The 12243-nt window shown below is 42.3% G+C and overlaps 1 protein-coding gene across 2 annotated transcripts; it reads right to left on the bottom strand.

Moving 5' to 3' along the window:
* Positions 1–1215: 1215 nt before the first annotated feature.
* On the bottom strand, positions 1216–12166 carry hnrnpc (heterogeneous nuclear ribonucleoprotein C). Of its 2 annotated transcripts, XM_008300232.1 has the most exons (10): positions 12067–12166; positions 10186–10219; positions 7150–7199; positions 6122–6393; positions 4216–4288; positions 4085–4132; positions 3607–3770; positions 3412–3525; positions 2737–2888; positions 1216–2204 (listed from the first exon to the last, which is right to left on the bottom strand). In XM_008300232.1, exons 3-10 carry the CDS (start codon positions 7152–7154, stop codon positions 2112–2114), a joined length of 921 nt encoding a protein of 306 aa, XP_008298454.1. In that variant the 5' UTR covers positions 7155–7199; positions 10186–10219; positions 12067–12166; the 3' UTR covers positions 1216–2111. The 2 variants fall into 2 exon arrangements, with proteins under 2 accessions (XP_008298454.1, XP_008298455.1); XM_008300233.1 differs by lacking the exon at positions 10186–10219.
* Between the last annotated feature and the right edge of the window lie 77 nt (positions 12167–12243).

The raw sequence follows: 12243 nt of genomic DNA on the forward strand, positions 1-12243 counted from the left end.
CCAGGGTGTCTTTGATGAAAGCATCATCAGACAGGCCCCAAAAAATTATTTCTGATCCCACTCATGTCCTTCATCCTGAGTACCAGCTTCTTCCCTCAGGCGGAAGCTTCAAAGTCCCCCAGTGCAGGCTGAGCCGCTTTAAGAACTCCTTTGTCCTCCCGTCCATCAAGGCAGTAAACGCTAAGTCAGCCAGAGGCAAAACCCTGGAACGCTGCCTTTAATATTAACAGTACACGTTTTACCACGACCGGATGTTGATGTTTTACTTCCTCCTGCTGCACATGTTATGGATTGTTCTGTCATGCGTGTGCTCTCATGCATGTGTGCTCTGTGCTTTTGTATTTTGACAGCAGATACTGGATGTTTTTTCTTTTTCTGTCTCATCATATTTGGTTAAATTCGCTGAAATCGAAAAAAAATGTACAAATATTCTAACAACAAAGGCATGCGTATGTCAGTGTGGTGCAGCAGACTTGGAGGGAGGGCCGAGGAGGAGACTCGAGGACATTCACACCAGACTGACACGACCTGCATCAGAATTCATTCACCTTCTCCACACATTTTTAGATTCAGTGTGATTTACACTTTCTGAAGACATCGCCCCCGATGTCCATAAATCCACTCTGAATTCACAGAAAAAAAGACGGCAACAACTTCAGAACTTGCTTTCTTCAGCATCAAAGTCACCCAGTGATAGCTGACTGTGTATTGTTGTAAGCAAAGTCTGCTTAAAGCTAATTTTTCATACTTTTAATAGTGTTTATTTATCAGAAAATGAATAAATTTGGGGGAAAAGGCTCATCTTGTGGCCTGCAGCAAACAATCAGGATGATAAAATACAGAATTTTTACCTTTTTCATGAGTGCAGTTGTCTCAGTTTTGCATAATTCAGGGAAAACTGATCTTATGTGCTGAATTAGAAGAATGTGTCGAGACTGAACGACCTGCAAGGTTGGATCTGAAGATACATAAGAAATACTAAAGAGCTTTTTGACGAGCTCATAAAAACACGTCCAGCCCGAACCTGTTTGATCTACACTTAAAAGCCACCATCTAACCTACATAGATTTTAATTACGCTCTCATTGTGTTGCGTAACCTGTAATTTCTCAGCTCAATTTACCAACTTAGCTCCACCTTCACGTCACGCTGGCGGCGGCCTCGCCACGAAAAAGGAACGCATCCATTCACGTAGCAGGAAAAGCTTTTAAAAGGCTCAAACTTGGAAAACATGTTTATTCACTTTCACCAGTGCAGTCGAATGAGAAAACAGAAACAGACAAACATGGAGATTCACTGCATTACACAAGTCAAGGTCGGGTAAGGTCGCAACACCCCGGCAACAAACTAAAAAAAACAATTTGCGGACCGTTGAGGATTGCGTCCGAGCATTAGCGTCGTCTGACATGAGATTTGGTGCGTGCTCGTGTTCTTATCTGGCGAGCAGACGGTGAAGGTTTTCTGCGAACAACAGAAATAGGTCCTGGTGGTCTTTGTGTTGTTGGGACACGCTGCCACCTGCTGGTTGGAAGGAAGCTGTGCAGCAGCTGGATCGGGAATATGTCTTTTAATTTATTTCAAATTGTCATGCCTAAACTGCAGCATCTTAGTCCCCAGAGTAGCCTTGGATTCACCTCAGTGCACTTATTTCTACTGCAGCCTTGATAAAATATCAGTTGCTGATTATTTTTGGCTTCACATCTTCTAAAAAGTCAAAGGGGCTTTGCTTTATTTACCTTCCAATTTTTAATATTATAGTTCAAAAGCACAATATATTACGTTTCCTCAACTGAGTTTGATCCTAATACACCCAGATGCAGAAAAAGTCTATATAAAAAAGCAAAATTAAAAAACAAAACAAACAAAAAAAGAACAGTATGGAATATTCAGATGACCAACTCGAAAGGAAAAAAAGGGAAAATCCAGAAACGAGTACTTCACATATAATTTGTGTATGAGAGGAGCGATATATCTACAACAATCTGTCATCGTCCAGTCAGTTCAGCAGATATGAGCACAGGACCATCGTGTACAAGTCTGGTGTGGAGGAACTATCAGACACAAGCTGGTTTTGTGTACGTGTATGTGTGTGTCTGTCTGCCTGGGTCTTATTCAGGACTCCTCTCCGTTGGCGCTATCGCCGTCGTCCTCGCCCTCCTCCTGCTCGCCTTCCTCCTCGTCCTCCTCTCTCCCTCTGCTCTTCATCTGCACGGGAGGAAAAGTGGAATCAGGATGGTTTTTGTTTTTTTTTCTTCCTTCATCACATAATTGCAGTCTCATCACATGTATGCATCATTTTTATAAGCAAGATAATACAGAATTACACGTTTTTGCACTTTAATTGTTGCACAAAACCTTTTATTTGCGAAAGAAATAAACATTTACAGCACTTCAGGAGCTAGAATCCTCTGCTTTTTGTTTTACAATCCCTGAAAATGTGATATCTTTGAAATTATTTCTGCCATTTCACAGACTAAACAGTCTTAATGAATAATCTGCGTAGCAATCAGTGGATTAAAAATGACGACTGCTGTTTGGCAACTAGCTTAAAAAGTTGTCTTAGGGTGTGTGATTACGCTGTGTTTCTATTCCAACAATATCTTTAAACACTGCTGCATGATAGACCAGCATCAGCCCTAATTGTGATATCTGTTCAACTAGCTGTACAAAAATCAGGCCTTCCTTCACTGGGAAAAACTGGAAAACAAAACGCCGTACGAGCGCTGCACCTCCTCACCTCGTCTTCGTCCTCCAGCAGATCTCCCTCGTCCTCTGAGTCATTCAGCTCCTGGCTCTCTCTGTCCCTCTTCAGGCCGTCCTCCTTCTTGCTGGAAGTAGACGAGTGGAGGGGGGACACTTCGCCGGGCTCCGGTTTGCTGCTTTTCATCTCTGAGTAGATGGTGGGAAAAATGTGATGTGCAGAGAAAAACGGGCATGGATGAGCAGATGTAGCCGCAGAATGGAGCTCTGGGGGATCGGCGGCTTTCTAAATCCACAAAACTTACAAGCAAAGTCAAAATGATGAAAGAGCTACACTGATGAACACACAAATGCAAACCTCTAATCCCATTCTAACCGCTGCTAGGGATGGTCAGCTTGATTCCTGGAAATGATATGGATCACATCGAAACACATTGTTGCAGAACATTTCATCAGATAAAACTCATATTTAAGATTTGCATCCTCATGACTCATCTTAGTGCAGTCGTATCTTGTGACTTTGTGGGAACAGAAATGCTGCTCCTGTTAAACATTTGGCATTAAAAGTGATGGAAAAAAAACATCCATGTATGTGCAGCTTCCTGATGTTACCTGCAGAAGTTCTTCATTTAGCTAATCAAGCACAAATCGCTCATATAGAAACTTTAATTGGAATTCTTCTATTTAAATTTGCGGTGTCATTAAATCCTACCCGACTTCTTGGTGTGGTCCTTCTCCATGCGCTCTAAGCTCTCCAGCAGGTAGTCCACCTTGTGTTTGATCTGCGTCAGCTCTCTCTTGATGGTCTGTAGATCGTCCGCCTTCACTGCGGGACAGTTAGCATGCTGGTGTTAGGGAAGGGAGTCAAAAGCCGGTCAGCTTTTGGGAGGCTGTTTGTGGGACCTACTCGTGCGCGAAGTCCTCTGGCTGCTCTTGGACGAGGAGGAGAAGCTGGTCTTGGTCCGTCGGCTCCCTCCGCCGCTCAGACTCACGCGGGGACGCTTGGACGGGATGACGGCCCGGGACAGCGGCGGAGGAGGAGGAGGCACCCGGGACTGGTAGGAGTACATTCTGAAACATTAATACAGGTGTCACCATATGTTTAATGGTTTAACATACACCCTTCAGTTACACAATGAGAGAAAAACATTAATAATATTGGCACAGACATCTTTAGTTTCTCACTATTTTATTGGCCATTGAACATTTTGAATAACTCACACTTGAAACACAATTCATTCACGATTAAAATAAGACAAATCAAACTTCCGGGCGGTAAAATAATTGAGCCGTCCCCAAGTCTAGACAGTAAACTGACAGAAAAGAAGCACACTGAGAAAAATGTGAGCAATTACTCTGAAGAACATAAAGAACTGACGGCTTACCTGTCATAGTAATCTCTTTGAAAGTCGTAGTCCAAATCAAAGGATGAGCTGCAGAGATCAGATAAAAAGATTAACTTGTGCTTCATACTTTCTTTACTTTAAGTTCTAATACTTTTTTACTAAACACACACCTGTACATGTCTCCTGCAGATCGCTTCACTGTCTTCGATCTGTGAGGCTTCGGCTCACCTGCCAGGTTGATGTCTGAGGGAGGAAGAAGGCAGAGTTAATGAGGGACACATGAAGGAAAGACTTGTCAGAAAAACACATCACAGACGGAACGTTTTTTCAGTTCTTCGTCTCCACCTGTGTGTTATTTTGGAAGACAGATCATACCTCTGCCAGGTGGGGTCACGAAAGAAATATTTAGTATTTATCGTAATCTTCTTGGATTACAGGACAGGTCAGAAACATCCAGACCAGGAACAGCTGCTTCCATTTGACCACGTTGGTGTTTAATCCTTTAACATCCTCATATTATTGCTATTTAAGTGGCTGGTTTGCAGCACTAGAGGGCAGCAGAGGGAGCCAGGAGGACAAAGTGTTGTTTCACGTTAAAGGTGACCCAGACTGTTAGATGTGAGTCAGCAGAGTGTGATTAGTTATGAGTTTGTTTTTCCAACAGATTCACGACACATTCGTGGTGTTTCCGCATTTTTTCACATTCAGGAGACAAAATAATATCAGAGAATAGAGAAATAACAAAACAGCTTCTACAACTTTTAACTTTTTTCTTAAAGACACACTCAGGCATTTTGGGAGTCATGCTTATTATGCTGTTTTATTTTTCTGTTGCTTAACTAATTATCCATTTATTTGTTATGTATGAACAGACTGACCAATTTCATTGCGAACACCAATGACTGATTCTATTCTGTTCTATTATTTGCTTTTCTGACAAGCAAATATAAAGTTACTGCCACGAGCCAGTTAGCTTAGCTTAGCATGTGGACTGGAAAGGAGGACATGAAGCTTGCCTGTCCAAACACAATAAAATGTCCCTACTAGCACCTTAAACAATATTCTATAAAGTGAAAATAACATGTTGTGGTGTTTTGTTATGGCTTTAGAGGTCTTGCATAGTGAGACAGTTCTATGCTGTAGAAAAACACTTCAGCTTGTTTGTATTTTCTAAAAATCATATTCATATTCGGCGTTGCTAAGCCCAGCATGCAGCACCGGTGTCCCTTTTTTCTGTCTCGTATATGTGTATCTCTGTTTAATGCTGCTATCAACAATGTGAATTTCTCCACTGTGAGATAAATAAAGGCATATCTTAGCTTATCTTTAAAATAGAATCAGGGGACTCATCATAGTGGAACATTTGCACGCTGGGAGATGAGCACTGTCATAGAAATAGCTCAAATAGCAAGACAGTCTGATTGCATGAACCAAACTTTTGGCAAAACTTTAAATTTCCGTTAGGTAGGTTGCTAACCAGGAGGCCGTTGTAGTTTCCTGTCATGAAGGATTGTACCTACGGTCCATTTCCAGGGGAAGTCAGACTATTCAGTCACTGGCTGAAGGTACAAAGCAACCTGTGGTTTGACAAGATATAGTCCGACACTAACCTCCTATAAAATCTACAAAATATAGTTTTACACAGATTCTCTTTCACACAGGCGCTTTGTTTTCTGGAGGGTCACTCAATAACCAATATTTGGAACCAATATACATTTGCAATGAAACCTTGGGTGTCAAAATGTTGAATATTTGAACATTGATTCTACAGTGTTGATAGGCTTGTGATGTGTAATTAATCAGATAGTACTGGACTGGTTGCACAAACACTGCTTAGTCAAAAATTGTACATCATTAAGAACCTATTTTAACTGACACAGCAGTCACTAATTATTCATTTTTCCCAAATAAACAGAAAAATTAGGATGGTGTGGTGAGAAAAATGCGCCTATTTTTCCAGTATAGAATCGTGGGTGCCACAGAATTATCTTCTAACAGGCGACGCTACTGTAAACGCTGCATATCTCCAATGATTTAAAATAAATGTGGATCCTAAGATTCCATCCAGCGCCTCACCTAACACCTGTCCCACGATCATGCGGCCGTCCTCCCCGCCCACGGCAGCCCTGGCGTTCCTCTCGTTGGCGTACTGCACGAAGGCGTAGCCCTTGTGGACAGAGCAGCCGACGATCTTGCCGTACTTGGAGAAGATGGCCTCCACGTCGGCCTTGGTGACCAGCAGGGTGTTGAGGTTGCCGATGAAGACGCGGGAGTTGAGGGATCGGGGGTCGGTCTTGTTGGTCACGTTGCTGCTGGCCATCAGGCTGGAGGAGGAGGACGACGACCAACTGGGGCGGAAGGAGGAGGAGGAGGAGGAGGAAGAAGGAGATATGAGTCAGTATCTGGAGGTTGGTGATGTTCAGGGAAAGGTAGAAGAAATTCAATTTCCTGATAAACACTTTTCTTTAAAGCTTGCACTTTAACTCTGAGATAATCTCTGTGCCGAGGTCAGTGAGTGTTGACCTTCAAGCTCTTCAGCAGTGTGGCTTTAATCACACCGCCTGAGCCTTGAGCATGTGCCCCTAAAAACAGGCAGAGAAATCCTGCAGAAAACTGTTGATCATCTTTTCACTCATTAGTCAATATCAAAAAATGATGGTCAGATTCAAAGCTGGAATTGTCACATAGCTTGTTTTTTATGAGCAGCACCACAAAACCCAGGGTGCAGTCTTGTTAAATACAGAAAAGCAGCAATTCCTCTGACATGAGAAGCTCAAACCAGTCGATTTTTAGCATTTTTACAGATGAATCACTGAAATGATTCACAACTGCTGCTGATTAATTTTCCGTTAATCGACACATTACACTCTGTAATATCCTCATTATCACCGCCACATGTACTCGTCTTTATATGAGGAAATGCGGTTACTGAGGAATTGAAAGTTGTAGCTCCTACTTTCTATCTTCTACAAAACAGGAAGATTCAGCAAAAGAAGGGAACTTGAGGTATTTCTAGAACACACTAACTAGTTTCATCCACCATAAAACGATGTGAGACAGCAGAACAGACAGTGTGATCGGGTCGGGAAGCAGCCAACACTCACTCCATTGTGTCTGTACTCGGCTCGGTGGAGGTCTGCCTGCCTGTCTGTGTCTGTTGGAGAGAAGAGGGTCGTCGAGAGACTATGAGAGATGGGAGTCAGTGGGTGTGGGGAGACATCTACTACAACTCCAAAAAGATGTTTGTTTCTTGGAAAGCCCGGGAAGGGCTTAGGAAGGGGAAGAGGGGCTGATCGGGAGGTTGTAGGAATGTCAAAAAGGAAAAAAAAAAAAAAAAGGAGATGGCCATAAAAACCTGTGGGATAAATGATTGTTCGTTATGACAAAAGCAAATAGTGCATTTCTGTAAAATCGACTCATTTGTAAGCATGTCTAAATGTAATCCATTTCCTACGTCTACAGAGGGTAAAGGAAGCCCTGTCCTTGGTTTTTTGATTCACTTTTACTAGAACAACCTTTTCGGTGCTGATGGAAGTAAAACATCCAAATTGTCTCATCACACACCAGGAATAGATCATGAGCCTACAGGGGCAGTGATCAAACTTCTATGTTGATCCCTTTGAGTTTCTTTTAGTCACTGCTGATGAAAACCTGCTAAAATAAAAATATGTGCAGCCAAACACTGGACATAAGGCTTCTGTAAAAATGCAACTTTAGATCAGTTTTGTGCCAAAAGCTATCATGAATTTTTAGATTTCTCTCTCCTGCTCTACATAACATGACAGCGTTTGGACCACAGGTGGAGGAAGCACTCTGATGTTGCACCTAAATATTCTCTTATAAGTGGGTCAAGCATTTTAAATTTATACTGAAGTAAAAGTACAAAACTATCAGCATCAAAATATACTTAAAGTCCTCAAAGTAAAAGCATTCATTCAGCAGACTGGCTTTTATTTTGAAGCTGCTAGAGGTGATCTAACTTCTTTATAGAGTTTATCTGCTGGTTAGACTTTAAATGTCCCTTCAGGGATCAGTTAAGATTCATTTTAATCTTTAAAATGACATCATAATGTATGTCTTTATTCACACTAACTATGCATAGTAACCTAAATTATCAAGTAAATATTTGCCTCTGAATTCTAGCAATGCAGAAATGGAGCTACTTAAGTAAAGCACAAGCAACTGAAGATGGTATTTAGGTGCAGCACTTGAGCACTGCTGTCGCATTAGTCGCTGCAAAGTTATGCAACACTGCAGGAGGGGAAGCAAAAAAATCATGAATGCAAGTGTTTCTCTTATTTTGTCCACCAACTGTACATAAATGCATGTGTTACTTTCTCCTCCACATAATCAACCACACCAGGAGTAAACACCGGCTCTGCTCGTCAACCTTTTCTGTATTTTTTTTTTTTTTGCTAATTCCCTCTCAATCCTGAGAGCGCTTCATCTCATTATCAGCCACTTCAGATATTGCAAAGCCAACATCTCACCTGCCAGACATGGAGCGGTGCTGCCAGCCGGGCTGACCCAGCAGCAGGCCTCTCCCTCTCCGGCCGGGAGCCGCTAGCAGGGGATTACATGGTTTTTGCAGCAGGCTGCGCGGCCAAAGCTTAATGCTCGGCTGCTGCTCCTCTCTACATGATTTGGCCGGGACGTTTCTGGTGCTTTGGCAGGCTGACAGGGTGTCGACAACACCGGGTGTGATCGGGAGGGGAGGCGATGGCGGGCAGGCCGCTTAGCAAATGTTTCTAAGGCTTTGTGGCGTGTTTGGGTTCAAGCAGGAATATCCAGGGTTTAGACACATGCACTCCACGGGGCTGGTGCTGAACTAAACCAGGCTGTGTGGTTGGGCAAAGACAACAGCTACTTATTAGATCATTTGGTGGGAGGACAAAATACCACCTTGCATAAGAATCAGGTCAAGCTCTTAAAATCTGATCAGACTGGTGCTGACTTTGAGGGCTTCATTTCTCCGTGTGCATGTGATTCAGTGCAATAAGATTTCAACAACAATACAAAGGCAGTGTTTATTGCAGGTCTACTGTGTTTGCTAAGATCGCACAGTGTTCAAACTCAACATTTTTTTGCACTAATAGGGGTTCGATTACAGACAGAATGAGGGCGTTAAAGCTTTACGTAGCAGCTTGAAATAACTTCCTTTGCCTCATCTGGGCCTTTCTGTGTCAGACTGCCGAAACAGTTTAAAACCTTGCAGGTGGGTTCATTGCGAGCATGTCTCTGGTGTGAGAGAGTGTTGGGTTCAGACATTGGTGCTTCAACTGTGAAAGGCGCTGCAGCTCTCAGGACTCATGCTTGAAGACGGACGAGACGAAACGACAGCAGCTGTTTGGCGGAAGGAGACGTGTCGCACCTACGCAGCTGTGTGTCGCGTTTCTTTAATACAGATTAAGGACGATGCAGAAAAAGTGATCTTGAGCTTTTTCATTTTCTAATCAGCTACATGATGATGAATGTGTGTGGGGGGGGAGGGGGGGAAAAAGCAAATGAAACTTAAAATTTGTTGAAAAAGAGCACAAAAAACAGCATTTAGTGATTAAGTTAGTAACTGATGGGGTTTTGTTGGCATGCTGCTTTAATGGGGGGAACCGTGGGGCTCGTAATCAGGAGCTAACTGTGTGTTTTAGTCAGATCTAAAACCATCAAATGACATGCACACTCACAAAACAAAACAAGAACAACTTTACAAAAGCAAAGGCAGAAAAAATGGTTTCATTTTGCCTTTGTCAGCCCTTAAACTAAGAGCAGGAGGAATCGAGGAAATGTTATTCAGTAATTAGAATGAGCTACAACACAAACAGACTCTAAACATTTGATTATCTTAAAGCCGGGAGCATGTAGGCGACTCATTTGCGACGCCATGAGGGTCAAATAGTTTGAAAATTAAGCAGCTTGATTTTCTACTTTCACAGCACAAAAAAAAGAAAAGAAAAATAAAAAACCACTACATGCTATTTGCTCTAAGAAATCCAAAAGGGGGGAGAAATGGGCTATGTCACAAAGGGGTGAAAGCAAAGTGGAATATTAAAAAATAGGAAAAAAAAAAAAAAGATGCAAAAGTTGAGGTGAAAAATAACCAACAAAAAAAAAAGAAAAAAAAAAAAAGGTTGAGACCAACTTACGATTTGTCGCTGCTGAAAAAAGTGGCTTCAAAAACTAAAAAGGGGGAAACAAAAAAAGGTAAAATTAGAAAAGAAGTCTTGAAAGTTTTGTTTTTTAAAAAATAAACTTGAAATCTTAATATAACAAGCAGGGGGAGGAAATGTGTGAGAGAATATGAACAGATTTATCAGATCGTACCACCAAGACAACTTAAGTTAAAATAATTTCCTCCTTTACTCAGATGTTTGCTTATTTTCAAATTACAACTCAAACAGCAAAAAGGTTTTTGCTGATTTTTAAGATTTATCTGAAAAATTAGTGAAACAAAACATACTTCCTGGAATATGTGAATTATATTTGGTAGAATTTTGCCTTTTAAATTCATTTAAAATGAATAATTTAACACCTTGAAATGATTTTGAACAAAGCCAAGATCCAGAGCTGCTGCAAAAAGACAGAAGTTAGTTCTACGAGTAGTTATTTCATGAACATTGGAGGCTTTCGACCTGCTTCGCGTCGCTCTAACGCTACAGCTGATACTGTGGGGAATGAATGGAGGTGAATGAGGCAGAAACAGTGCCAGAGCTGGTGTCTCCTTTGTCATCTCAGCGTCTCTGTGAAATCAAATGATCATGCAAAAGAAAAGGGAATGGAACTGACTTCACTGCAGTTTTATTTATTTTTTTACTCGACCTACTAAATCTTCAAACTAAACCGACATGATATCTGCTGCAAAGTGCACGTCACCACCAGCCTGAGGAAGCTGCTGGCCTTCCCTCTTCCCCCCACCAGCCTGCCCTCCTTGCAGGGGTCAGAACAAAGGGTCAGCTATGGAACAGCGCCCCCGGAGCCTGGAGGGACTCCGGCTCAAGGACACCTCCAGAGGACAGGGGGAATGAGGGGAGGTGGAGGGGGTAACACAGAGATCATTTCTGGAGGAGGCACCGTCAATCCGCCCTGCAGCCAGTCCTACTGTCAAAACTTTGCTGCAAATTGGATGTTTTTTGGTTTTCACAGATCAGCATACAAGTGATACAGCTGGAAGATAATAAAGCCAAGAAAGGGACAAAGCAAGTGTGGTAGTCTAGACCTACTTACAGGCCCTCCTGCAGGCCTTCTTCCTGGTCTAAGCAGCTGCACAGCTCAGGTTAAACACGAGTGAGCGGCTTTCTCAGCCTGCGAATGAACTTTAATAATCATATCAAAATGACCAAATGCACAAATTCTGTCGCCCCCCGTTGCTACAGAAAGCCCCCCTGTCCATGACTGCACAATACATCAAAACACTGTTGTGTCAATGTTCCTTCAAAAACGCCCCAATTCTCAGTGGGGGGGAAAAACATCTTGCCTGAAAAATGACATCACTCCTGAGATCTGCTGCAGGAAACATACCGCCTGAGCACTGCCAAGATCACAGAGAAAATATAAAAATACGAGCCAAATGTCAACGACTGCAAATCAAGTTTTTTGGGGGGACGAGAATCAAAAACAAAATGTAAAAACATATTTCCAGAAAAAGGGGCGACCTCGTTTTGACCACTGTCCAGAAAATCCTGGAACATTCTTCCATATTTCTCTCCATGAAAATGAGACCACACTGAGATAAACAACAAGGCAACACAGCATCCCTGAAAAATTCTTTGAGTTTTTTTTTTTTAAAGTGTCTTATTCGAAAAACAAAAGCCCCAAAAAATATCGCTGTGGAAGCTACTTCAAACTAGTTTTTTTCTGCGCAGTTTATGCTGCCATCACAAAATGTACGCCACTAAAAGCCAACACAGTCTCGGGAAACACCAGCCAGGAAAAATGCATTAAAAATAAAAACAAAAAGTCCCAAAGACGCCTCAAAGTCAGGAAAAAAATAAAAAAAGGGAAAAAATCTCTCGTGTAAAAATACTCACCAGGAGCTTAACACTAAAAATGAGAACAATTCAACGCTCTTTCTACTTGAGTAGGTAAAGATCCGCTTACGGCTCTGCTGGCTGAATGTATCACCTTGAAACCAGTGGGCACGAAATGGCGTCGGCTCGTACTCACAGCAAGACGGCCACGCCCCACTCCCGAATCCCGGCTTCTGA

The sequence above is a fragment of the Stegastes partitus genome, unplaced genomic scaffold (genome assembly GCF_000690725.1).
Source record: "Stegastes partitus isolate 25-593 unplaced genomic scaffold, Stegastes_partitus-1.0.2 Scaffold1513, whole genome shotgun sequence".
NCBI lineage: Eukaryota > Metazoa > Chordata > Actinopteri > Pomacentridae > Stegastes > Stegastes partitus.

Bases quoted from the DNA above. Each gene is read 5' to 3' on its own strand.
- hnrnpc (XM_008300233.1), bottom strand. The intron at 3,771-4,084 runs GTAAGCCGTCAG...TTAATGTTTCAG, and splicing joins CAAAGAGATTACTATGACAG to AATGTACTCCTACCAGTCCC. The intron at 2,889-3,411 runs GTAGGATTTAAT...CCATCTACTCAG, and splicing joins GGACCACACCAAGAAGTCGG to AGATGAAAAGCAGCAAACCG.